Below are 28,000 nucleotides of genomic sequence, written 5' to 3' on the forward strand. Positions count from 1 at the left end.
TTTGATAAACAGAAGTTTTCGGTACAGAGTGGCAGTTCCCTGTTGTATTGTGTGTGTTAGTGTTTGTTTGGTGTATTGAAATTTTAGGTATGAAACAGATGCACCGAAAGTACCGAAAATACAAGTAAACCGAAAATTTGTGAAATTACAGTACTTTTTTCATTTTTAGCATCATCCGTTAGCGTCAGGCTACACTCCCACTCGGCACTGTCTTTGCTGCGCGCCATACTACTGGCCCGCGTCTTCTGGGCGCTGTACTGCAACCCCGGCAGTTCATGAAAATACACACATTTTCTATTCCATGAACATGTTTTCCATGGAGAACGTTTTCCACCACAGTACCCGTTCTTCAAAGACAGGGGTGGGGAAGAGGCGCAGCTATAATGATAAAAATCGTGCGAGTGTGATAGAACAAAATGATCGCGTGTGTGAATTATTGTATCGTTGATAATTTGTCCAATCAAAATATTTACTCTGTGCTTTGCACGTTTTGTATCTTGTCTGCCATTCTTTCTCCCCAGTTCCCATCGTGGAGCTATGTCCGGGAAGGGAGTGTATCGAGATATGCAGGAGCTTTGTAAACATGATGGAGCACGTCGACAGGACCAAGCTGAAGAACAACGCCATCAAACGTTTCACAACGCTCATCCTGCACATGCGCGGCATCATCCAAGGTAGGATCCCGAATGGCTTCGTGCCGTTCTGGAGGGCAGGCTTGCTTGCATTTTGCCAGGGTGCCAATTGTTCAAACTCTACTTGACCATAGAGGGCTCTTGTTAGCAAAATATTAATGGCTGTATCCTCCCGGTGCTGTCTAGTTTGCTCGCAGGGTTTTGACTTGATACAACTCTTCCTGCCGAAGTAATCAACACGAATGCTCTCCAATCGCCCTCCCCCGACCCCACCCCAATCCACTTCATTTTACAGAGTGCTGTGATGATGTACGGTTAGTCTAGAGACTGTTAAGAGTATAATTTCAGATGTTCTGTTATGATGAGTGGCTACAGTGGAGTGTTCGCGTCTTGACAAGCGTGTCCGTGTTCTGTTGTCTTGTTGTCATCTGCGTAGAAACCGGAGCAATGCAAGCGATCACCGAGTTGAACATTGACGTGTCGCTGTCCAAAGTCCTGTGTTACTTGGAGCCCTCCCGGAATCTTGTCGAAGTCTGCGCCAAGCTGCTCAAGTTCTTCGTCACAGATGGTGAGGCATGATGCATGAACTGTGTCAGTCATTGGCCATCTCTTCATGCGTAGTCTACCTATTCTATCAGCAAAGCGTTGTCAAAATATTTATTGTATCATAGCGGTTTTCATTCAAGCTTGCAGAGAATTATGTGTTCAGACACCTCTGCGGCCCAAACAAGTTTTGGCTCCCTGTTGTGACCATGTTTGCAAGATATTGCAATACCTCATTTCCGGCACGTAATTGTAAGATTACTCGTTGCTTGGCAACCACAGCCCTGTTATCTTGAAAAAGCCTGTTTTCTTTTATGGTTATCTCTCACAATCAGTATTTGAAAGGCGCATTTCGAAAATATTGTGCAGTAAACCAGTTGAATTACAACCTCACATATCACAACAGCTCTGGAAGAACGACACAGTCTTTGTCATACTTTCAAACTGCACACTTTCAACCTTGCGACCAACGCCGAAGAAACACCAAGCATACGAATACATGAAAGTGTATTATTTTCCTTTACGTTGTGTGTTTTAGATACCTTGAGGCATGCGCGTCGCCAGGGAGTGTCAGCCGCAACCGTGCATGAACGAGCAGGCGCTGCCCTTGCGACCTGTGTTGAGGGTGAGGACGAACAGTGGGCGGACAATCCTCAAATGAGAACAGCAGTGCGAGAGCTGCTATCTGCACTTGGTACGTAGAGCATGCTTTAGTTGTCTGTATATTTGTTTGGCTATACTCTATTTCACCATAGGCACAGGCAATATCTGCCTTCTCACTGGGCGTATTGCCACAGTGCCTTCTCACTGGGCGTATTGCCACAGTGCTTGCCAAATGATGGTCAGTGATCTCTGCAGTTTGCTGCCAGCCGCCAATTCTGAAGAGAAAAAAATATTGTGTAGCCTGCGATGACGGTACGAGTATGTAATCTTTTTTTAGTAGGACACTCAACAAATACGGATGCGGCGACGGGACAGAAACTTCAACAAGGATAAGAAAACTGTGAACGCAGTCGTTGGTGGACACAGAGCATCACGTACAGTCCCTGTCAATGAAATCCAGTCGTGTCACTCAATTTTGCGCCTTGCACCATTTTGCAGTCTAGTGTTTGCAGATCCAGGACTGTGCAACGCCCGGTGCGTAGTTGAGTGACGCGACTGGATTTCATTGAGCACTGCACTGTACTTACAGTCTACAGAGTTCTGGTGTTGTTATGTTCTCCTCTGCTGATGACGGTCAAATGGAGACTCAGCAGTGTGGAATTGCATGCAAGTACTGGACGAAAATATTGAACAGTCTCTGCTGGGATGACGACTACACCATAGCTCAGTACTTAGAGCATCGCTGGCCTCAAGCAAAGGTCCTTGGTTCGAGTCCTGGTGGTGACAGTCAATTTGTTCTTCAGACATTTCCCTTTTGCAACTGTTCCTCAAACCTGTGAATATAGCCAGGCTGGTGATGTTAATGCTCTGCTATTCTTCACTCTTGTTCTGCTATACAGGTTACGTCCCTGCCTCCTCTCTAGTTACTCCTGCGGCAGCTGATTCCGCCGACGTGACTCTTACAGCTCCCACTTCTGCTGCTGCTGCTGCTGCTGCTGCCACCTCGACTTCTGCAACTGCTGCCCCTGCTGCGGTGTCTCCCGCAGCTGCACCTGCTGCCATAGCAACGTCGTCTTCGGACTCGTCGGCTGGCACACAATCTACATCTTCTGGAGGTGAGTGACTGTTGTTGTCGTGCAACGGTGTTCTACACAAATTGTAGATGTACTCTGCGTGTGTGTGTGTGTGTGTGTGTGTGTGCGTCACAGGGCGGTTGGGTGTGGTACAACGGGGGGTCGGGGGGGGGGGGGGGGGGGGCGCAGAGAAACACTTCGAATTTTTCGGCCAACAGGGCACGTTTTAGCACTCTACAGCCGCAAAGGAGGGTTCCCCTAGCACTTATTAAACAACCCCCACTCCAGCTCAAAATCACGCTTCTCATGGATTTTTTGGTATTTTCTGTACATCATAGGTGGCCAAGGCAAAAAAGGAAGCCATTGCCCTCGAAAAAATCGCAAAATCCAAAGTACATTGTACAGTTCTAGCGCCAGCCGCTGTTCAAAAACGTAAGTCATGTCCTGCGAAAGTGCGCCACGCCGCATGCAATAGTCTATGTACATGATGTACACGGCCGGCCCGCGGACAGTCGCGAAGTACTAGTAATTATGTTAATTGTTTTTAGAGAGAGAAGAAGGTCCATTTTTTGTTCGGTGGGATTGAAAGATCTGCCAGTGGACGGGAGAGCTACAACACTGGAAGCAGAAGAAAGGGCTTGCGGAATCTTCCCTGTCTTCGTGGCAACAGGACTTTAGTTTGCGAGAGACTTTCTTCCTGTCGTCGCGGACGCAATTCTTGTTGCTGCTACCGGAAAATTCGGAGAACGAAACGATCATAAGTCGTTTGGTGAAGCGGGTCGTGTCGGTGAACAGCTGCAGAATGTTCTGCCGCCGTGGAACAGCATTCCAAACACTTCCCTATTCCGTTGACAAGCGCGGCGTTCGCGGGTGTACATGTAATGCATTTTCGCATCAGCTTGCAGTAGATCGTCAGGAGCCAGAGATACTAGGTAGGTGTCGTTGTGGACAGAATATAATTATGTTGTAGCTGACAAGTGACAACTGACATGCTTGTAGTGTCTCTTGACCATGCTGATCGCCATTGTAACATGGTAGATCTTGGAAAATTTTAGTTCTGGACCCAGTGATCGCAGCCAGCACTGTTTCCGTCAAGTTTGCAGTGAATGTATCCGTGAGGAATCCATCATCTGGGTGTCTCTACCCATGGCTCCAACCGCCTATCGTAATGGATAGCTGCCTGGAGTCTTGGGGAGTAGAAAGTATTAGACATGTACCATATCACTGACGTCATCGATGACGTCATAGCGATTTAACCCTAAAAACCGGGGCGTTTTAACCCTAAATTTTTGCGATTTACGGTAAATTTTTGCGATTTACGGTAAATTTTTGCGATTTAACCTAAAATCGGAGCGTTTTACACATGACGTCATCGATGACGTAATGCGATTTAACCCTAAAAACCGGGGCGTTTTAACCCTAAATTTTTGCGATTTACGGTAAATTTTTGCGATTTAACCTAAAATCGGAGCGTTTTACACATGACGTCATCGATGACGTAATGCGATTTAACCCTAAAAACCGGGGTGTTTTAACCCTAAATTTTTGCGATTTAACCCTAAATCTGTACGTTTTAACCCTAAAAATCGGGATGTATTAACCCTAATAATCCTGGTAACCCTAACCCTATCACCATGGCGATAACCCTAACCCTAGGGCTATCACCATGACGATAACCCTAATATTCCTGATAACCCTAACCCTAGGGCTATCACCATGACGATAACCCTAATATTCCTGATAACCCTAACCCTAGGGCTATCACCATGACGATAACCCTAATATTCCGGATGATGATAACCCTATCACCATGGTGATAACCCTAATATTTCTGATAACACCTAAACCTATCACCATAGCGATAACCCTAATAATCTCGATAGTCATAACCCTAATATTCCTGATAACCCTATCACCATGATGATAACCCTAATTTTTCTGGTGATGATAACCCTAATAGTTCGATAGACGATAACCCTAGTAACCCTATCACCATGACAATCCTATTACCATGCCAACTCTACTCTTTTTATGTGTGCAGGTACTACAGATCACAACGGCAACAACAACACTCAGCAAACCCTAATAATCATCTTATATGTGTACAAGTCCTATATATGTCCTAGATCTAGTTGTTACGTGCACAGATCCTATCGTTATTCTTATGTGTGTGTGTGTGCGTACAGGTCCTATATACCCTATTAGCAAATCTTGTTGTTATGTGTACAGATCCTATCGTTATGCTAACCCAATCACCATCGCAACCCCCCATCAACTCTTTGATGACGTCCGTAATAACCCAATCACCTACGTGTCTACAGGTACTGGAGAGTCGGGGGAAAAAAATCCTCCCCCCGATTTACCTAACAGCAAGACTTAGTAAACTATTTTACTTACCTCGCATGAATTTATACAACAATTCAATCGGGGGGAGGGTCATGCTCATCACCAGGTAAGATGCACATGTGCATTCACACGCGCAGATGTATGACGATAGTGTTGCAGCTGTAAACGATGAAAAGTTACGAAAAAATAAATCAAACGCTGAAAATTACGAAAAAATAAATATCTGCATCTATATATGGAATCAGACTACGATCCGATAGACATGCAATGGCCGACGATCACATACCTTGCACGAAGCAATGCTGCAAGGAGATGAAGAGGGGCGTCCGTCTCTTGTCCGACTAAACGACTAGGCTAAAATAATTCCAGGACTACATGAAAAAAGGAACACCGTCACTACGAAATGATTTGAGGAAATGAAGATTGATTCGATATACGTACACACCACTTGCCCCGACGAGTTTGAAATTTTCAAGTTTGTACGCATCAAACCACAAAGCCAGTCAAAACGAGACCCGCGTGCAGGATACACATCAAAAGCGCGCCCGAACCCTCGCGTACGCGGGTCAAAAGGTTACGAGGAGTACGCGCGCACGCGCTGTCTGCATCAGGGAGTAGTAAAATACTATACTTTTACTACTCCCCGGTCTGCAGCAATCAGAGAGAGAGTAGCAAAATGCCGATGGTTTCCTACTCCTCGCGATGCTCAGAGTACGCACAGCGTACTCCGATCAGGCGGAAGTTTCTGGAATCAACTAGAACCAACGACAAGTTTGAACGGGTTCAAACAGAACGCGGGCGAAGTACTCTAGATGCTTTTCCTTTTACTTGCTCATAATTTATTTTCCTTCGATGAAGAAAGGTGAAAGTAAGTTTGTTTAGTTGAAAGTACATTTAGCTACAAGATGTCCCAACCAAGCCGAGTGATGCGAATGTTCGAGTTCGAGCTCGAGCATAATGCGCGAATGCTCAGGAACTACGTCTGCAATCTTGGTGCTGGAGAGTACCAGGATGCTAGCGTTTTGTTGCAGCTGATGGACAGGAGCCTCAGTGAGCTGCTTCGCGATGACGTCCTCGAGTTTGGGAGATACAAAGTAGCTATTGTCCTTCAACTGCGCTTGTTGAAGCAGGATGGTGTCACCGGTGACAAGGTGTTCATCAGCTTCTTCGTGCGCACGCGAACCACCATCATCCTGAATGATGATGATGTTCGGTACAAACTGGATAGTGCTGCAGCAGAGATCGATGCTCAAATCGATGAGTTTGTCCGGAATGGATCGGGGTGGATCGTGGATCACGTCGAAGCCGTATATCTGGAATTGTCGAAATTTGAGCCGATGGGAGGTGGAACGTTCATCCAACTCCCCCAGCACATCAAGGCTAAGACAGCCTGCCTCAACATCATCAGCAACGACAATCGGTGTTTGCAGTGGGCTCTGCTGGCTGCAAAACATCACGAGGATGTCGGTGCAAACTACAATCGTGCAACGAAGTACGTTCCATACGTCGACGAGCTGAACTTTGCCGGTGTAGAGTTTCCAGCTAGTGTGTGTGCCATCACGACGTTGGAGCAGAACAATGTCGATCTCGCCGTCAACGTTTTCGGCATATCGGATGATGGGAAGACTGTCGTTCCGCTACGTCTGACCAGAAAAGGTGATCCTCAGGAAGCCATCAATCTGCTCCTGTTTTCTGGTCAAACTGAGGACGAACGTAACGTGCAGCACTGGGTGTTCATCAAGAACATGAGTCGACTGGTAGCCACCAAAAGTAGTCGTTCGCGGAAGGTGTGCTACCGATGTCTGAACGTGTTGAGCACTCAGGCGGCTTTGGAGAGTCACCAGCTGCATTGTAAAGACCATCTCATCGCGCGGGCGGTGATGCCGCAGAAGGGTGAAAAGCTGCGTTTCACGCAGTACGAGAAGCAGCTTCGTGCACCGTATGTGATTTATGCTGATTTCGAGAGCATCATCGCACCTCATGCTGAGCCTAAAAGCATTGGGGGGAAGACGAAGCAGCACTCGGAGCACATACCCTGTTCTGCCGCATACATCGTCGTGCGCAGTGATGGCACCGTGACGGATACGTTCCAGCATACGGGCGAAGATTCAGTAGAGCAGTTCCTGACCTCCCTGGAACTGCAGGAAGTCTCCATTCGTGAAGACTTGGAGAATCGTCGCCCTATGAACCTGACGCCTGATGAGGAGGCTGGTTTTCTCAGCGCCAGGGATTGCTGGATATGTAAACGTCGTCTCGGAGGAGATCGTGTGCGTGACCACGATCACATGACGGGTGCGTTTCGCGGAGCAGCGCACAACTCCTGTAATCTTCAGCTGCGCATCGTACCCGGCAAGGTGAACATCCCGGTGGTGTTCCACAATCTCAAGGGGTACGACGCGCATCACATCGTCAGTCATCTCGGTAAAACGAAGATTGACGAAGTGACGTACCAAGATGCTGGAGACAAGGAGCACACGGAGGAGCGCGGCTCCATCAACATCGTTCCGTCCAACACGGAAAAGTACATCGCTATGATGTGGCGGCAGTTCGTGTTCATCGACTCGTACGCTTTTCTCAGCACTTCGCTGGATAAGCTTGCGAAGGCAACACCTGGAGAAGCGTTCGTCCGCATGCGTGATCTGCATGGGGGAGATCCCGAGAAGACGGATCTTCTGCTTCGGAAAGGTGTATACCCGTACGAGTACATGGACTCGTTCAGCCGCTTCGACGAGGAGAGTCTCCCCCCACGGGAGAAGTTCTACTCGTCGCTGTCCGAGGCACACATCACCGATGACGAGTACCGTCACGCGCAAACCGTCTGGAACAGGTTTGATTGTGTCACTCTGCGTGATTATCATGATCTTTACCTGAAGACGGACGTGTACTTGCTGGCGGATGTATTTGAGAACTTCCGCACCACCGCCATCGCCACGTACTCGCTAGATCCGGCCAACTACTATACGCTGCCCGGGTTTGCGTGGAGTGCGCTGCTCAAGGTGTCCGACGTCAGTCTGGACCTGCTGTCTGACGTGACGATGCACACCTTCATCGAGCACGGCATCCGCGGTGGAATCAGCATGAGTGTGCAGAGGTACGCCGAGGCTAACAACGATCTTATCCCAGACGGGTACGATCCCTCGAAGCCTATGACGTATCTGCAGTACGTCGACGCAAACAATCTGTACGGCTGGGCCATGCAGCAGCCCCTGCCCATCGGCGACTTCAAGTTCGTGGAGGACATCAGCGATGATCTCGTGGCCGACATCGTCATGACGCACCCCCACGATTCACCCGTGGGATACATCGTGGAGTGTGATCTCACGATTCCCGATGGTGTGCACGATGCGCTAAACGAGTATCCTCCTTGCCCCGAGAACATGTGCGTGACGGACGACATGCTGTCGCCGCATCAGCAGCAGCTGGCGCAACAGCTCGGCTTGGGCAAGCAGAAGGAGAAGAAGCTGATGCTCACTCTGCTGCCAAAAACCCGCTACGTGTGCCACTACGTAAATCTGCAGGCGTACGTGGCGCTTGGCGTGGAAGTGAGTGAAGTGCATCGCGTCCTCCAGTTCACGCAGCGTCCGTGGATGCGCTCGTACATCCAGCTGAACACCGATCTGCGTACGAATGCTGCATCGGAGTTTGAGAAAGATTTCTACAAACTCATGAACAATGCAGTGTTTGGCAAGACGATGGAGAACGTCCGACGCCGCTTGAACCTGAAGCTTGTCCGCTCGGAAGAAGAGGTGGACAGGCTGCGGCGCGCCATCGTCAAGCCAACGTACAAGCGCAGTATCGTGTACGACAACGACCTGGTGGCGGTGGAGTTCTTCAAGTGTAAAGTTCACTTGAACAAACCTATATACGTGGGTTTCTCCATCCTAGAGTTGTCGAAGGTGCTGATGTACAGCTTCTTCTACGACACTCTGAAGCCACGCTATGGTCAGAACGTACGGCTGTGTTACACGGACACCGACTCGTTCATCCTGCAGTACGCCACGGCCGACCTGTATGCGGACATGAGTGACATGATGGATCAGTACGATACGTCCAACTATCCGACTGACCATCCTCTGCACTCCCTCGCAAACAAGAAAGTCGTCGGCAAGTTCAAGGATGAGCTGGGTGGACGCATCATGAGCGAGTTCGTGGGGCTTCGCTCAAAGATGTACGCGTACACCGGCGAAGAGTCAGCAAAGCGTGCGAAGGGTGTGAAGAAGTCCGTCGTGAACGATACTCTACAGTTCTCGACGTACAAGGACTGCCTTCTACGCGATCAGCAGAGCATCGAGAGAGAGATGAATGTGCTGCGCAGCCGGAATCACCACATCTATGGTGAGACCATCCGCAAAGTGGCGCTATCACCGTTCGATAGCAAGAGGTACATCCTCGACGACGGTGTGAGCACACTTGCATATGGACATTATAAGATACCGGCATAACACATCTTAGCGTAGCGGCAGACCATTCGCTCACTTCATGAAATACATAGTGTTCTCATAATATTTTATTCTCACAATATTTTATTCTTACGCAACCGATTAACTTGAGATTTTCTTAACCACTCATCAAACTTGGCTGGATAGCCTTTGAAAGATACTAGAGATGTATTACCCTTCGTTTTAATCACTTTGTTCAGTCTCAGTCCGGTTTCTTTTGCTTGCTGCAATTCATTTTCATAGAAACCGCCTGTAAGTTCTTCACCTTTTAGATCTTCCAACTGATACGTAACCGGATCTGTGAATAGAACCTTCCTGATCTGAAACACTTCCTCACTCCAATTTGGCGTGTAACCTTTTTCAAAGTGGCCTTTCTGTTTCGAGATGCGAACCTTCGCTCCTGTGTGATACTTGGGGGGTTGATCTGTCTGGCGTGTTGCGATGCGAATGTTTTTTCCATGAGCAGCTTCGCTCGGGGTTTGCGAGATGACTCTGTGCTTGGTAGTGTTGTAGCTGTGCAGTAGCCTGGGTAACACGTCGACGTATTTGTACGTTCCGGTTTCCGTAAAGTGTTTCCACATCCTGCTCTTCAGGGTACGGTTGAAGCGCTCGATAACGACGGCCTTCCCCTCGTTGTTAGTGCTGTAAATGTCGATGTCATTTTCACCTCTCCACACGTTCATGGACGAGTTGTAGAATTCCTTTCCTCGATCTACCCATAACTTTTTAGGAATGCGATCGGACGTGTTGACAATTCGGCGAAAAGCATCTCTGACTTCGATGCCTGTTTTACGCTTCAAAGGAATGGCCCAAGCATAGCGAGAGTACAGGTCGATGACGGTGAGGAGAAATTTATAGTTTTGATTCTGTCGTGCGTAAGCTTGCATGTCGACGAGGTCAGCGCTCCAAATTTCATCCACGCCAGTGCTTCGAACGGAGCGTCGTCTGAAATGGATTCGTCTCGGCCGATGCAGTTCTTTGGCAAGCTGATGCCAGTCGGTGGGCTTTCGCCCGCTGACCAACCTATCGAGTTCCCTCTCCCACTCGCTCTCAGCCATTGTAGATAAATATTGAGTGAAATTATTTTCTGATTCTATGATTCATTAGATCGGTGAGACTTTTGACGTTCCGTCTCACATCTCGACCGAACACGCCTGTTCTGAGCATGCACTTGATGATGTGAAAAAGAATCTCGTCGTTATGACGTAAATTCGATCCGAACATTTCTTTAAAAAAGAGAAGGGTCTGCGTTACGCCAAAGGTGAGAAGATGAAGACCTGCTAGAATACAATACCACCCACAAACAGAACTTTGGGAATGCTGTATCGATTGAGTTGTTGTGATCAAATCGTACTTGTATGGGGGAAATCTACTCGCAATGGAGCGGTGAAAGTCCGCCTCATCATAATCGACCCCGATATCATGTAAGCTTCTGCCAAAGCTATCGAAGATGATAATGCACCGCCCGTCCCGGTAGATCGTTATCCAATGATGTCCGCCTTCAGGGGGACTGGTGGTCGATGAGTGCACGTTGTCCGTGTTCACTATGCAGAACTGACCGGTATCCAAATGTGGTAGGTGGTCATATGCACCGACGCCCCGAAAGGCGCGGACATCTTGCAGAACATGATTGATATCATGATTTGTTAGAGCATAGTTCAAAAACACCTTCTCCATCGCTCTTTACGATTTACTAGTATTTTTTTTTTAATTATTATTATTATTATTATTTTTTTTTTTTTTTAACAGCTACGGTATGGTCTTGCCCGCAAGGATTTCCTGGACTTTTTTTCTGGTTCTTGTATTGGCTTTGAACAGTTGATGAGCGAACCCTTCATCACTAGTCAGACTACTCTGGATTGGCTTCATGAAATCGTTAACGTTTACGTACTTTGCTTCGTCCGAGGCTGCATAAGCCTGTCGGAGAGCATCGAGAGTTGGAAATTTGTCATATGCGCTACTAACCACGCTGGACAGCATCTCGAGGCTAGCGACTTTAGGGCCTAGATTTACGAAATTGAACTTATCCTTGAAAGTCTCCGCCATTACTCTGAAGGGGTATCGAGCGAGGTATTGTTGTGACACTCGATTGACCAACACCTTATAGTCGTGAGCAGTTTCCAATTCCAATTGCTCTATGTGACGCTCGACAATGCTTCGATAATGTTCGCGATCCTGCTCATACAACCTCAGCAGAGACGTTCTGTTTGTGAAGTATGGGCTTTGTAGGAATTCCCCAGGTATATCCTTTTCTTTGAGCAAATTATCCATCAGCTGAAGAGTCCATAGGTCGAATTCGTGAGGGCGACTCAATCCCCATGAACTGGCAGAAGATGCCGTCGTCACTGTGCCAGCATCAGCTCTTTTCCTTCGCGCATCCGAACGAGAATCTCGTATCTGGCCGCTGCTACCATCGTAGTTGAGGATGGTCGATGCGATCGCATTTCTGACCGAGTCGTACCCTATCAGATCCGGGTTGTGCTTGAAGACATCCTCGTAAAGCCGTTTGATCTGAGCATCTTTTTGCAGCTCCAAAAGACTGACATTTTCCAGCGGATTTCCGGGTACGTTGGAAAGAACTTTTTTGGCATTTTTCAGAAAAGCGTTGTAGCTGTTACCTCCCTTCTGCGTCATCGGGGGAGCGGTGCCCAAGACTTCCCAAGTCCTGCGCCTCTTCACTATTACGTATTCGGGGTGCTCTTGAATGTGTTTTAGAACGAGAAGTCGTTTCTTCTTCGGTATTCTGAACAAACCCTTTTTATTTATAGCCCTTATAGTACTGGGTAACCCCGATGAAAATTGTACGAGTAAGTGATCCATGACTCGCACCGGACGTACTCAAATGTATACGAGGTTTTTTTTTTTTTTTTTTTTTAAATTGGCCAAAATTTGCGCTAGATTTTGGGGTGGTCTTCAGGCTAAAATTTAGGCTAAGATTTAGGCCAAAAGTGAAGAAGTTTACAAAATAGACCGATTCATTCGAAATTAACTTTATTGCTTTCTCCATCACAATAAGTTGAGTAGGTGTTCTTAGAACAGTCTATGGCAAGAATTGGTCTCTGACACATAATCAACAGCTTTTCATAAAGTTTGAAAGTCAGCGCAGATTTTACCGATGAGCCGCCAAAAAGCGTATTCAAATACCGCTTGATGTTACTCCTGTCGGTGAAGCGAAACAAGTACAGGAAATTAGCGTTGATCTTCATATCCTTCATGTTGTCGAAGCTCTGGGAAAGGAAAAAGACGTTCAGCTGATGATGATGACTGTACATGGTGAAAAACTTGTAGAGACATTCTCGCTGGCTGCCGTGCTTCAACCCCATAATGCGTATATCGTCTATGATCACGTAGGTTTGAGGTTCCAATTCCATGTCTTCGATGCACTCCGGCATGACGGAGTAGTGCTTGAAGGACTTTAGACCTTCTAGATTGTACTGATCAGCTGACGTGTTCGAAATGACTACGAGCCGTTCGGGCTTCACTTCACTCAAGAGCTTCCTCATGAAGTAGGATTTACCCATGTTGCTTTGACCTAAAAACATCACATTCTGACCCCATTGCTTCAGGGCGGGTATGAGTTCCGAAAACCACGGCTTCCTTTCGAACTTTAATCCGGGCATTTTCAACCCGCTCGTGTGCACGGATGTCGATCGTTTCGGTGTACCCTCGCTTGCATCTTGTCGTGAGTCGCGTTTCAATGCTCTTCGTCCGCTGCCGCTCACCTTGTTTACGACCCTCGACGGCTTGGAAAGTAGAGAAATGAAATCCATGCTTCCTGCGCTACTAGTTAATGTTGCGCAGTATTTTTTGTGCGAAAAGGCTTTCAGGACGGGTCATACCGCCGCTACCTGCAATCGATGAAATTTTATCAAGACCCGTATCGAGTCCGGCGTCCAAACCTTGCGTCAGGCGACTTTGAAGTCCTTCTCGCATGTCATCGGACAGACCCATGCGGCTGGCCTTGTTCATAGCCTTGTTCAACAGCGCAGTCCCGGCTCTCGTACCGAGGTTTTTCACCAGCGCTCTACCGGTGTCGCTCTTTAGCGCTTTAGCACCAAATCGTGCAGCTTTCTTCAAAAAGCTTCCGAATCCTCTTCCTCGAATTCCCGGCGTCCTCCTTCTCCTTCTCCGACCCCGAGTTCTCCCGCCTCTTTGAGGTAATCTGGTTGCGGACTTTTTCATCTGCACGTTCAGGACACCTTCGTTCACCGAACTCCCCCCGGAATGGGACGAGAGACCCCCTCTCTGAGTTAACATTTGTAACATTACCGGATCCATCATGCTGCTGCGAGTCACGTCTCTCGTAGATCTAGCACCTCCGCTGTTTGATGGAGGGCGTGGAATGGTACGTAAATCACCCCCCGCATACATTATTCCGACTATCGCTTCATTAATGTTAGTGATAAATTTTTTTTTTTTTTTTTAATTTTTATTTCCATATTTTTTAAACAACTTCGTACTTGATACCCTGATCCTTGCTGAACGTGTACATGTACTTGTCGAGACAGAGCAGGTTGGCCTTCAAGCTCTTGTTTTGTCCGCTACCGGGTGCTCGGACGGGAGCATCCCGATTGTCGGTGAACTGATAGTCGATGCTCAAATTACCGCGCAGCTTGGGGTTATCCAGATGCTTGTCTAAATTCAGACTGATCGGTATCATAAAGTACGTGTTGCAGAAGTCCTTGGAATCGATGGGAACCTCTTTCCGATAGCCTTTCCCGAAAAAGTTTTGAACCAGAGACAGAGCACGAAGATACGACGATTTATCAGGATCGTAGTATCCGTCTCCAGCACCTAGCGCCCACTCAAATCGCAGGGGGCTATCGAACACCGGTTCGTCGTTTACCATCACGCGAAGCTGCGTTAAACCTCCATGTACCATTGCTAGACGATTGGAGCAATTATACGCATCATTTCCGTATGCATCGGTCGGGGTTTTCCCCAAATCAAGATCGGTAAAGAAGAGAATCATTCTTCTGGGGATGTCGGCATTTTGCAGAATCTCGATCGTTCCCTGCGCATCAGAAATGGTTTTTTGCACGAGTCTGGGGCACCACGTGTGATAGTATAGCTCTCGAGGTAACGTGATCTTGTCGGCCATGTCTGGATCCAATCTGTACGTAGCGTACACCAAATCCAGCTGTTCCAGATCGATTTGTACCTCTTTCAAACGTGTAGCATCTGCAGCGCCCAAGCTCGAAGCGATTACGTAGCGCGTAAGCTCTTGTTGCGGGAGATCGAATCGTATTTTGACTTGAGTGTTGGGAGGAAGCCAGGAGTCGTCAGCGTTGAAGAACGGAACGAATGGCCTCATTTTAAATTGATATTTTCCTTCGGCCACTCTCCTACCGTTGGACTCGACTGCATCCCCGTATCCCGTCTCCGAAGTAAGATGCATCGTAGGAGTTCTTTTCAAACCGCGATTCGCATCAAAGTCTGGAGCCGCAGCACTGGCACCAGAAGCATTTGTCGCGAACGCATAACCTCGCTTCCGATTCTTCCCATACTGATATTGTCCGAGATCGATATCTTTTATTCCTAGTGCAGGATCTAGTTTTTGAAGACCGTACACGTCCTTGTCCGTATAAGCCAGCCTATCAGGATCGCTTTCCATCATGCTGAGCAAATGTTGTACAATTTGAAAATCGGATACTTTGCTCGATTGCGTGACCTCGATTCCGTTAATCTCGACGCGCATGTTCTTGAACCAAGAAAAGGCGGGAGACGTCGTACACACAAACTTTCCCCAAGCGGCATCGGCCTTGTTCTTGATCGTATACTTTAATTTCACTAGAAAATAGCTTTCGTTGAGGGCTAGCAAATTTGGTGTGGAAATGTTGATTTCGCTGTTGAGCGAAGGAGGGGTGGCATTATCAGAATCGAAAAGACGGACGCTGCGACCGCCTTCCAAGAGTGTGACTTTACGCTCGCTACGTTCTTTTATCGACCCTTGCACGATATTGGTCTTGGACAGGAGACCCGTGAAGGCCTCCGGACCCCTGGGGGTGAACACTTCCTGAGCCATTGCACGACCCTGGTCTCTTGAACAGAGGGAAGAATTTTTTTTTTTTTTTTTTTATTAAATTTTACTTAATCGGACGTATGCGCATGTCCAGATAAATGGGAAAACCGGTTGAGATATACTCCCCCGTGTTATACTTTAACCAAAATGATATGGAATTGAGATTCTCATACGGGAGCATGATACGCTCGTCAGCATTGGAAAACACGTAGTTGTTTACACCGTGTTGCGTTATAATGGGAAAAGCTTTCAGCAGACGAGAATCCGTGTTGTTCTCGTACTCGATAGAATGCGGTATGCTATCCGTGTAGAGGAGGACTTGACGCACTCCATCGCTGAGATCTACTGGATAGGGAAACTCGCCGCCCGGTGCTTGGATGGTATGTTCACCCTTTCCCAAGTTCCCGATGCCGAGGACTTGATTCGGTGAATTGCTGTCAAACACCACTCGAACCCCCTCATTCATAGCCAGACTAAATTTCCCGGTTGCACGCGAATAACTAAACGTTACGTTGTTCAAGCTGCGTTGATTCAGGCGTGCATTCAACATGTCACGCAACTGTTCCGCGGTCTCGTACGTTCCAGTGAGCAGAACTAGGGTGTGATCTCTTTGACGAGGTTTTTTCGATTGCCCTGGGGTGTCAACGATTTCGATCCGGATTTTCTTCGTTCTCGAGGTGATGTTATCTCGATGTAATTCGAACTGGGCACCCTCCAGACTAATCGTTTTATTACGGGAATCAAATTCTCGTATGCCCAACGTAAAATGTGGCGTGTAGAGCCCATCGGTCACACCTGCCGCATTGTTCACGGCCGTGAGAATAACGGACATGGTGGTGTTATTCTGAAGGTTTTACGAGATACAGAGCTTTATAGATCCAAGTTTCTCCGATAGTAAACGGTCCGACGGTCGACGAATTCAAGCTCCTGGTGATGTGCATCCAAGGAATCGAATCTTCAGACTCTGTCTTGAGGAAAGTAAATACTCCGGGGACTTGCTTCGCATCCAACCATACTACACGTTCAGGAGCGCGCGTTTCCCAACATTTCACCAGCACTGCGTACGAAACAAACTGAGAATTCGGAGGTCTTAATCCTTCCAAGAGGATGTCGCTACCCCAGTAGTTACCTGTCAAGTCTGCAGTGCGCTCTATAAGTAGGGGAGAAAAAATTCCTTCGATATCTCTCCGAAGATGTAGCATACGTTTGGTGTTTTCGCTGACGTTATCGGTCGTTTCCATCATGACGGCTCTGAGGGAAGCGGTTTGCTCTTGTAATGTTGATGAATCTACTTTATTCTCTACGGCATTGCGAACGTGCTCCACCATTGCACCGCGCGTTACAGCGCAAGTAACGCTCCTCACGTCATCACCCATAAAACATACGGCGTTGTAGCCCATGTTGAGTCGTGCATCCATAGAAATTGAACCATCTCTGCGGATGGCATTTTCTTTCAAGTCTGACAACTCTTTGGCTAGGTCTTCAGCTGTTGCAGGATCCCAGGGGGAGGTGTATGCGCTTTGCGTTTGATTTTTCCACATGAGCGCCATTCTTGATTCCGTCGACCGTGATCGTTGGTACATCAGTTTGATAGCAGTATTTATTTTTTTAAGCTATGATCCTGTCCCTCGCTCTTTGCAGCGCCTGCTCCGCTCTAAGATAGTCTTGCTGCAACTTCATATTCCCAGGAGATCTTTCGTGCGCCTTCTTTGCTCTGACATAGGCTTGATACAGCTTCTTTATCTTAGGGGACAACCATCGACCCTCATGCTTTTTCCGATGTCCAAAGACTTTTTTCAGCTTATCGATAATCTCCGGTGCATTCTCAATAAGTTTCATGCCTATCTCAAGACCTGCTTCGGCTCCTTCACCGCCCCCATACTGCAGTCGTCTGCGACGCCCCCGTCGTCTAGCCATCTTTACAACAAGAACACGTCTCTCGATAGTAGTAGGATTAAATATTTTTATTCAAATTGTATAGGAATGATATTGCTATACATCAAAGACTTCGATGACATCATCATCCACCTTCTGAGAGTAGGCCCACAGACCGTACAACTTGGAGAGAAGCGGTGTCACGTCGTCAAACTCGACCTTTTCGTCCAGCGATGGATTGATCGGTCGGAGTTGAGTATCGGCAGAGTCTGCTGGACTGCAACAGAGCTTGACTTTCAACAGGCCTCGGTCGGAGCAGGTTATGGCCGAGACGTAGATGTTGACGGGGATGGTGGCTTGCAGGTGTTGATGAAAGTACTGCATTGCGGCCTGATGACGACTGCTCTTCTCGGATCTGACGTTCATGAAGATTCTCGTCCCGCTTTCCGTCTGTTGACCTCGTTGCATCGGGTAGAAATTCGTCTTCATGCAGGTGATGAATCCCGCGTCTAGAGAAGCTCTGAGGCTCGGCACGGTGGTGAGGATGGCTTTCAGGATCTCTTCCGTGCTCTCGTTGATCTGCAGATACAGGTTAGGTTCCGGCTCTCCGGTCACGCATGGTGATGCTTGCACGCGTGCTGTCGGAATGGCACCCGTGGGAAAGTACGACTTCCAGCTCGAACCGTCCGGCGCCAAGTACTTCTCTCCACGCTTGACGTATTTGACTTGAATTCCTGCAAACAGTCCTTCGGCAATGAGCAGTCTCGTAAACGGCATCGTCGTGGGATGAGGATCCGATCCGTTGCTGCCAAGGTATTGACGTGTCGGAGACTGTGGGGTCTTTGGCTGTCTCGACTTCCGACCACCCTGCGCCGATTTGCTGCGCTGATACGTTGGAGGCATGTCGACGATGAGAGAATAATAGAATGTTTAGACTGTTTCACCCCTTACATAATGTCGGGGCATGTCTTTGACCCGTCTCGGCATGTCTTTGACCCGTCTCGACATGTTGACGTACGTCTTCGTCATGTTGCTGGGTGCTGGGGCCCGGCTGCCCGGCTGCTGGCCCCCGGCTGCCCGGCTGCTGGCCCCCGGCTGCTGGCCCCCGGCTGCTGGCCCCCGGCTGCTGGCCCCCGGCTGCTGGCCCCCGGCTGCTGGCTGCCCGGACGTGCCTCCGGCACGCGCTGCCCGGCTGCCCGGACGTGCCTCCGGCACGCTCGAACGTGTCTCTGTCGTATCGATGGCTGTCGATCGCATGCGATTTTCGCAAAGTCGTATAGGATGCACTGCAAGTCCTGATGCTGCGAGTGAAAGTTGTCGATCAGATGGGATAGAGGGTGCGTCTCCCAGCAATAGGCGTCGACGATAGAGAGTAGAATTTTAGCATCGGCGTCGCTCAGGTGGTATAGATTTTTACGAGCAGTCGTCACGTGTTGCGGTGTGAGCTGACGCGAACTCTCCATGAAATGAAGACACCAAAGGAGAGAAAAACTCGCCGGCAAGGGTTTGAACATTCGCGCAAACCGTAGCCAGGAAACGTTGCTGCGTGGAAGGAAGGCGCGTAAACGCTTCTGAACGATATAATTGCAATCGAACAGGAGACACGATAGTGCAATAGCATAGTTGAGACTTTTGTACAAACAGGATTTCTTCAGAGAATGTAACGTTTCTTGCAGGGGGTGAAGGTTGAAGTGGGCTGAGAGAAAGTCACCAATGTTTGTTTTCTTCAGAAAACTAATCAGATGCCTGTCGACGCCTAGGAGGCGCTGCCGAGATTGATAGCATCTTTTTTCTGGCATGCACCGCTTTTGAAAATCATGCTCCGGTGCGTACACGTGCTGATCGATCACGTGCGCACACGACGTGCACACGTAGTGTCCATCTATCACTACCTCGGTCACGTGATTGCAACCATCGTCACGTGTCGGAGAGCCCTTTGGCTGCCGAACGTAATTGATGAGCGCATCGAATTGATCACACAGATCCATGATGTTTGGGAAATGGCGCCGATGCACCGCCTGCATCCGTCTATAATGCAGAGCCGCCGAGTGTTTATTGGTCGTAGGAGTCGGTATAAAAAGACTCTGCTTGCTTTCGTCATGCATCATTACGCTCGATTCGTCAGCAGGGTTGCATGCAATTTTCATGCTCTCGTCATCATGTCTGCCTCGTGCTCCAACATCTCGTGCGGACTTTCGGAGTTTGTGCATAAATTTGAAGGTGCTAACTACGATAAAGCCGTGTACTTCCACCCGAACGTGAATAAGATCGGACAAGATGCGTGGAGAATCGACAGCGCCGATATCAAAACCTATCTCAAGCCTCTGGTAGGTGAAGAGACCATCATCTGGGCGGGCATTTACAAAACTCCCATGTGGTACCTTCAACCGACAGATTTTATTGCTTTCCACGCTTTCGTCGTCTTTCAAACGAGAAACTGGTGGTGGTCTGCGGAAAAAACAACCGACGGTGTCAGCATATGCAGAGGCAAGACTCGTTCAAGCGTGACATCTTCCTATCGAAGCACCAATCGAAAAACTCCGATAGAGGAGATTATTGCTGACAAATCACATGTAAATCTGCAGGATCTGATAGATTTCCTCTACGACTCCAATCTCGTCAAGGGTATTTACAACGTTGTAACAAACAACTGTCATACGTTTGCCTCCACTCTGTTCAACGAACTTGCAGCTACCCACTACGTCAATCATATTGCACTTCGGCATGCCAAACCCATCGACTCGGAGCATGCAATCGAATGAGTACTCGACCCCCATCCAGACACACATTTAGCACAGATATGTTGGTTTTAAAATTTTTAATTATACTTTATGAAGTTCATTCTCAGCTTCTTTCAGCGTCATGATGCTGTTAGCCGGTATTTCTCCGTAGAAGTTTTGGAGTTTCTCCAAATAGTGCTTTAGATGTCTTGATGTTGATATGTGCCCTTTCAGTTCTTCTAACGTTCGCCATTCGTTGTCGCTGCATGGAAGGAAACAGATTAAAACATGTATAAGATCTCTGGTATTTCAAATAAAGAGAATTGCACGACAGATTACTTACCAGGAACACAGAAACAGAGGCTGGAGATCGGCCTCCAGCTTCCTCCGGTGGTGTTTGGAGCGTAGATGCTCGACAAACGGCCGGAGACCGGTCATAGTCTTTCCACACGCCGAGCAAGACAATAGCATCTTGATGATGGTTGAATGGGACTGATCAAGGTGGATCCAATCACTTTTATCCCCGCCCAGTTGTTCGTTGGTTGAAGGGTGCGCGCGCAGTTCAACATTAAAACTCTGCGCGATGATCAAGGAGCCCGCCGCTCAGGATGTGGAGCGGGTAAAGCGGTCCGCGGGTTCTAGTTGATTCCAGAAACTTCCGCCTGATCGGAGTACGCTGTGCGTACTCTGAGCATCGCGAGGAGTAGGAAACCATCGGCATTTTGCTACTCTCTCTCTGATTGCTGCAGACCGGGGAGTAGTAAAAGTATAGTATTTTACTACTCCCTGATGCAGACAGCGCGTGCGCGCGTACTCCTCGTAACCTTTTGACCCGCGTACGCGAGGGTTCGGGCGCGCTTTTGATGTGTATCCTGCACGCGGGTCTCGTTTTGACTGGCTTTGTGGTTTGATGCGTACAAACTTGAAAATTTCAAACTCGTCGGGGCAAGTGGTGTGTACGTATATCGAATCAATCTTCATTTCCTCAAATCATTTCGTAGTGACGGTGTTCCTTTTTTCATGTAGTCCTGGAATTATTTTAGCCTAGTCGTTTAGTCGGACAAGAGACGGACGCCCCTCTTCATCTCCTTGCAGCATTGCTTCGTGCAAGGTATGTGATCGTCGGCCATTGCATGTCTATCGGATCGTAGTCTGATTCCATATATAGATGCAGATATTTATTTTTTCGTAATTTTCAGCGTTTGATTTATTTTTTCGTAACTTTTCATCGTTTACAGCTGCAACACTATCGTCATACATCTGCGCGTGTGAATGCACATGTGCATCTTACCTGGTGATGAGCATGACCCTCCCCCCGATTGAATTGTTGTATAAATTCATGCGAGGTAAGTAAAATAGTTTACTAAGTCTTGCTGTTAGGTAAATCGGGGGGAGGATTTTTTTCCCCCGACTCTCCAGTACCTGTAGACACGTAGGTGATTGGGTTATTACGGACGTCATCAAAGAGTTGATGGGGGGTTGCGATGGTGATTGGGTTAGCATAACGATAGGATCTGTACACATAACAACAAGATTTGCTAATAGGGTATATAGGACCTGTACGCACACACACACACATAAGAATAACGATAGGATCTGTGCACGTAACAACTAGATCTAGGACATATATAGGACTTGTACACATATAAGATGATTATTAGGGTTTGCTGAGTGTTGTTGTTGCCGTTGTGATCTGTAGTACCTGCACACATAAAAAGAGTAGAGTTGGCATGGTAATAGGATTGTCATGGTGATAGGGTTACTAGGGTTATCGTCTATCGAACTATTAGGGTTATCATCACCAGAAAAATTAGGGTTATCATCATGGTGATAGGGTTATCAGGAATATTAGGGTTATGACTATCGAGATTATTAGGGTTATCGCTATGGTGATAGGTTTAGGTGTTATCAGAAATATTAGGGTTATCACCATGGTGATAGGGTTATCATCATCCGGAATATTAGGGTTATCGTCATGGTGATAGCCCTAGGGTTAGGGTTATCAGGAATATTAGGGTTATCGTCATGGTGATAGCCCTAGGGTTAGGGTTATCAGGAATATTAGGGTTATCGTCATGGTGATAGCCCTAGGGTTAGGGTTATCGCCATGGTGATAGGGTTAGGGTTACCAGGATTATTAGGGTTAATACATCCCGATTTTTAGGGTTAAAACGTACAGATTTACCGTAAATCGCAAAAATTTAGGGTTAAAACACCCCGGTTTTTAGGGTTAAATCGCATTACGTCATCGATGACGTCATGTGTAAAACGCTCCGATTTTAGGTTAAATCGCAAAAATTTACCGTAAATCGCAAAAATTTAGGGTTAAAACGCCCCGGTTTTTAGGGTTAAATCGCATTACGTCATCGATGACGTCATGTGTAAAACGCTCCGATTTTAGGTTAAATCGCAAAAATTTACCGTAAATCGCAAAAATTTACCGTAAATCGCAAAAATTTAGGGTTAAAACGCCCCGGTTTTTAGGGTTAAATCGCTATGACGTCATCGATGACGTCAGTGATATGGTACATGTCTAATACTTTCTACTTTGGGGTGCTAGCTGCTAGGCATCAAGTCTGAATCAAATAATTGTATGCTCCTTGCAATAAAAGTTGTGATGTTTTGTACAAGTTCGAAGATCCTTGAATTTTTTTATTGCTTTTAAGGATGAATTGGGTGGACCAGCCTGGACGAAAAGTGGTACGACCATGATCGTAGTGGTCGTACCATGTATGACGCCCCTGGTGTGTGTGTGTGTGTGTGTGTGTGCGTGCGTGTGTGTGCGTGTGTGTGTGTGTGTGTGTGTGTGTGTGTTTCCAATCGATACGTTGCGGGTTTGATTCCCGGCGATTATGGTCACACACGTCTTTCATCTCTTTGTTTAGACTCCTCCGGACTATTCTTTCATTCTCCTGGGTGGTTACCAACAGCCAGTGCATGCCGGAGTATGTGGTGTGATGTGTGTGCGTGAAACAAATGAATAAGACCAAAAAGTAGGGATTTACTGGCCAGAAAAGCCACTTCATAGCTGCGTGGTGTAGACCAGGCTGAATAGTGGCGGTCAATTCTTTAGCCTTGCAAGCTGTTGAGTACCGTAAAGTCGCGGATAAAAGCCGGGTTTCTATACAAGCACATCGCGGATAGAAGCCTGAAAATCATTACGGATCAAATGCATAAAATACTGTCGCGCGTAGAAGCCTGGCTTCTATGCAAGCGCGGATCGGGTGGGTCATCAAGAGTGCATGCGCTATGTACGGTGCATAGTAAAACTGCAGCCATACCGGTAGTCAGTGGTCGATCTACGCGTGTTGCGCGTAGAAGCCTGGCATACAAGCCTGGCAAAAAATGTCAGTGGTGCATATAAGCATGGTTTGCATACAAGCCTGGTTTGCATTATAGCCTGATGCAGAAAGCGGCTTATGTGCTTATAAGCCCGGCTTTTATCCGCGACTTTACGGTAGTGCAAACCCAGTACAAGTTGCTATGGCTTCTGCTGTAGCATCGCTAGCATCGCCTTCGGTGATGGGCTTCAAATGATTAAATGGTCAAATGGTGTGTGTCTGTGTGTGTTTGTGTTTGTGTGTGTCTGAGTGTGCTTGTACGTGCCTGGACGCATGTGTGTGTTCATGCGTGCGTGTTTGTGCTTGTTGTGGTTGATGATAACCTACAGCAAAACGAGGTACGGGTCCGTCCAACAAGACCATGCATGAAGCTACGAATAGGACATTCAGCAGCGGTTGGACCAGAGTACGCCGTATCCGCATCAGCCTCTGCGGTCAGTTTGGAACCGGCAAGACGAGCCTGGCGGATTCTCTCAAGAACAAGCAGTTCGTGGACAATAAGCCGAGTACACCGGTTCTCGATGTTGATCACAGCAATGTGCTCCACGGCGCAGGAAACCTTAAGGATTGGGACTTCGGCGCTGCACTCCTCTGTGCTCCTGACATACTTCACCATGCTGAAGATCTTGAGAAGAAACGCCAGCAAGAGCACGAGCTGCAACAGCAACCGGCTGGGTCTACAGATCATGAGGCAGCACCCAGCTCTGCTGAATTGACCCAGAGCCTGGTCGATGTCATCTTGGCAAACCAAGAGCTGATGCGAGACATTGGTGAAGAAGAAGTGGTGGTGTCCATTTGGGATTGCGGCGGCCAATCAATCTTCTCAAGCCTGCAGCATTTCCTAATGGGTGAAGATTACGTCATCTATATTCTCTGTTTCAACGCCTCAGAGAACTTCAATGACATCAAGCAGCAGAACTACTGGAAGTGGTCAGGCAATAAAATGTCCGAAATGACTCTTGACGTACCGGAAGACCTCAAGAACATTGACCACCTTCGACACTGGCTAACAGCCATCCACTTTGCCAGCAACCCAGGCAAGGCTGTGGGAAGCGAGAAGTTCGACTACCCGCCTGTGATATTGGTGGGGAACTTTGCCGACAAGCTGTCGACAGATAGGACACTTTCGGAGCACAAGGTCAATATCCTCGAGGAGCTGGAAAAGCTCTGCCGCCGGTCGCCAACCTTCCAGGGTATGATCGAGAACGATGACATTGATTCCGCAGAGTTGTTCCTTGTGGACAACCACGAGTCCGGAGATTCTCAAGAAGTTCTAGGAATCCGAAAGAAGCTACAGGATGCTGTTTCATCGGTGCTGGCAAACAAGCAGATTCCGATGGAATGGGTTCGTTTTGAGATGATACTGGAGTATCTCAAGAAACAACCCGCCCGCACTGGCTACACAACAAGAGGATGGATGAAGACACTGGTGGAGAAGGCCTGCAAGATCCAGGATGACTCCGGAATGGACGGTGCTCTATCCGAGTTCGAGCATCTTCTTAGTTTCTACAACGACCTACGTGTGATTATCTATCGGCCGGCACACAAGGACTCGCCGCAGCCTGATGACATCATCTTCCACAACACACAGTGGCTCATCAGGCAGATCAACATCCTCGTCTTTGGCCACAAATACCTGGTCGAACCTGGCGGAGGTGGTGGCAGGACGGCGAAGGAAGCCGAGACCAGGTTTCGCAACGTTCTGTGGACAAAGGGAATAGCAAATCGGCAATTGATGGACTATGCCTGGAAGGAGGTGAAACGAGATGTCCGTGAAAAGATGCTGGACGTGATGGTCGACTGGGATTTGCTGTACAAATCCGGAGACGCCCAGCAAGCAAAATACTTCATCCCGTCTGCTCTTCAACGTCGACCGCCGGAGAAAATCGAGGAGGCCCTGCGCAGCTTCCAGCCGGACAATGAGCCAAACGACGTCTGCTTCTCCACAGCTGACACACCGTTACTGATCATGGTTCAGCCACCAGGGAAGCCTGATGAAGAAGCCGTGAACTACAAGTATCCCGATGCGGACACACCGATGCCACACAGCTCGTACTTCAAGCTACTTGTACGGCTCATGAGAAAGTGGGAGATTACAAATACCGACCGGAGTCACTGTGAGCTCACCTACAACACAGCCAGGTTTCGGCTGTGGCTGCCGGAGCAGCTCCGTGACCAGTTCCCAGGCAAGGTGGAAATCTTCTTGGCTCACTACGACTCGTCAGGTGCCCTGCTGGTCAGCATCAACTTCCGGTACTCACCTGGCTGTGCCTCTAGCGCCTCTGATTGTCTGCAGCCGATCTCATCTATATGCCAGCACGTCCGCAAGGATATCATGGAGGAGTTGGGTAAGCTGGAGAACCCGAAACTGGACAAACCGGTCATGTTCAGTTTACCACTACCGCCAGTGTGCGCATGCAAAGAGCAGAAGTGGAAGGACTACAGCACCAAAAGCCGGGACCTCGGATACGCACCGTGGCGCGTCCGCTACAGCGAATCCGGTGCTGAGCACGATGCGTACTGCGCCTGGTGTGATTCGGAGTACAGCATACCCAACAACTCAAACTGCTGGTTCGAAGGTAGCACTTTCCAGGTAAGATATGAGATCAACGTCTAAACATTCTAGCGACAATGGAGTTAATTCACTCACTCGCATTGCCCTGATCAAAACCCGGAAACAAATCTGCCTCACGTTGAATACAAATTGTCAGGTGGTTTTGTGCATAAGCTCAAGTTCGAGCTGAAGGAACGAAATATGTTTAGGCTCATTCTATCGCTAACTTTTGTAAGCTCAAGTCCTATTTTTAAGCACTTTATTTTGTGAATCACATTTTTAGAGCGTTTATGCCTTTGCTTCGGCAGTATTTATTTATGGTGTGTGTTTCTTTGTGTGTGATATACGCGCGCGAATGGGAATTCGTACTTGTACACGTGCAGCTTGAAGGACAGCAGAATGCTGTAGCGAGGAAGCAAGTGGCACTCTGGAAGAAGAAAGCGGAGATTGCCAATGATCAGTCACTTCCTACGGTTAGTCACGTCTGTAGAAAAGTATTCCATTTTTAAAACCTTGAAAAACATTATTCTATCCAAGGACGACGAGGACTTAGAGCATTTGTTGGCCTGGACACATGTATACTGGTATATTATGTGCATATTCACCTTGAACCTTGAACCTTGAACCTTGCACGTTGACCCTCGAGTACCCATCCGTGATCAGGATGATAGGGGTGTTGTGCAGAGCAGAAGCGGGAGTGTTCGCACACACATACTCACGCTGGCACGTGAATGTTTGCACATGTACGTGTACTTTTACTTGTAAAATTGCAATAGAAATTTTGGAGATAAGCCACGTGGTCATTCTCAATAATCATGCATCTACACATCATCAAGCAACAATCTGTTGGTTCTAAGAACGTTTTCTTCTGACAATGTTCAGTTTGAATACATCACTGAGTGGTGATCTAAGAATGCCGAGTCCTCCGGCGAATATCCGGGTATATTTAAAAATAGGCTTGGTCTACCGCAGTACACGGCACCCTGTCGGCGAGTTTCATTTGAAATACTACTCTTTTGCCAATTTGTTTAAATATCTTACTATCTTATAGGAATGGATTTGCTCCCGCGCTGGAGCTCGCGCTATTCCGCCGACTTGACTTGACATTTGACTGACTCACGACTGCCATCCAGAGCACACAAGAAGTCCATCGAAACTTCGACTGGATGGCAGTCGTGAGTCAGTCAAATGTCAAGTACTGTCGGCGGAATAGCGCGAGCTCCAGTGCGGGAGCAAATCCATTCCTAAAAAATCATTGCCGAAGTAGCAACAGCTATTTCTTAATATCTTATTTTATTTATTCCCATTTTATTGCACTGTGTTTCGAAATGCATGCCTCTCACTGATTCGTGGAAGAAGGAGGCAGTGGATGCCAGCTCGGAAGTATTCCTCGCTGCCGTGCGCAACATCAATCCCGTCGCTGCTGAGACTTCTGCAATTGCTGCCAATGCTGCGGCTTCCCCCGCATCTGCGACTGCTGTCATAGCAACGTCATCGCCTAGCCAACCCAACGAGGGTTCTGCCACTCCATCTGAAAAGGATCACACGGCTACAGACTCGTCGGCCGACACACGATCTGCATCTTTGACAGGTGAGTGTCCGTTTTTTCTTGCGATGCTGTTCTACAGTACAGTCGGGCCCCGAAGAACGGAGAGCTGAAGAGCGACCAGGCTAGATTTTCACCAGTTTTAAAGAAGTGTCTAGTCTGGATTTTCACAGAGAATAACGTAACCTGTACTGCGCACTATAATGTACGCTCAGAAGTAGAACTCAGAAGTAGAACTCAGACGTATTTACCCTGCATACATGCAGCTAGGTTTCATTGGTACATTTCCACGGTTTCATGGCTAGT

General features: G+C 47.9%; 1 protein-coding gene across 1 annotated transcript in view; it reads left to right on the forward strand.

Moving 5' to 3' along the window:
• Window positions 1–28,000, forward strand: part of LOC135826250 (uncharacterized) — an 85,006-nt gene that overhangs the window by 33,435 nt on the left and 23,571 nt on the right. Inside the window, exons 8-10 of the mRNA XM_065338879.1 lie at window positions 23,924–26,187; window positions 26,532–26,621; window positions 27,505–27,739. Of these exons, the coding sequence (XP_065194951.1) occupies window positions 23,924–26,187; window positions 26,532–26,621; window positions 27,505–27,739 (2,589 nt within the window). The remainder of the gene's footprint in view (window positions 1–23,923; window positions 26,188–26,531; window positions 26,622–27,504; window positions 27,740–28,000) is intronic.

The sequence above is a fragment of the Sycon ciliatum genome, chromosome 10 (assembly GCF_964019385.1).
Source record: "Sycon ciliatum chromosome 10, ocSycCili1.1, whole genome shotgun sequence".
Lineage (NCBI taxonomy): Eukaryota > Metazoa > Porifera > Calcarea > Leucosolenida > Sycettidae > Sycon > Sycon ciliatum.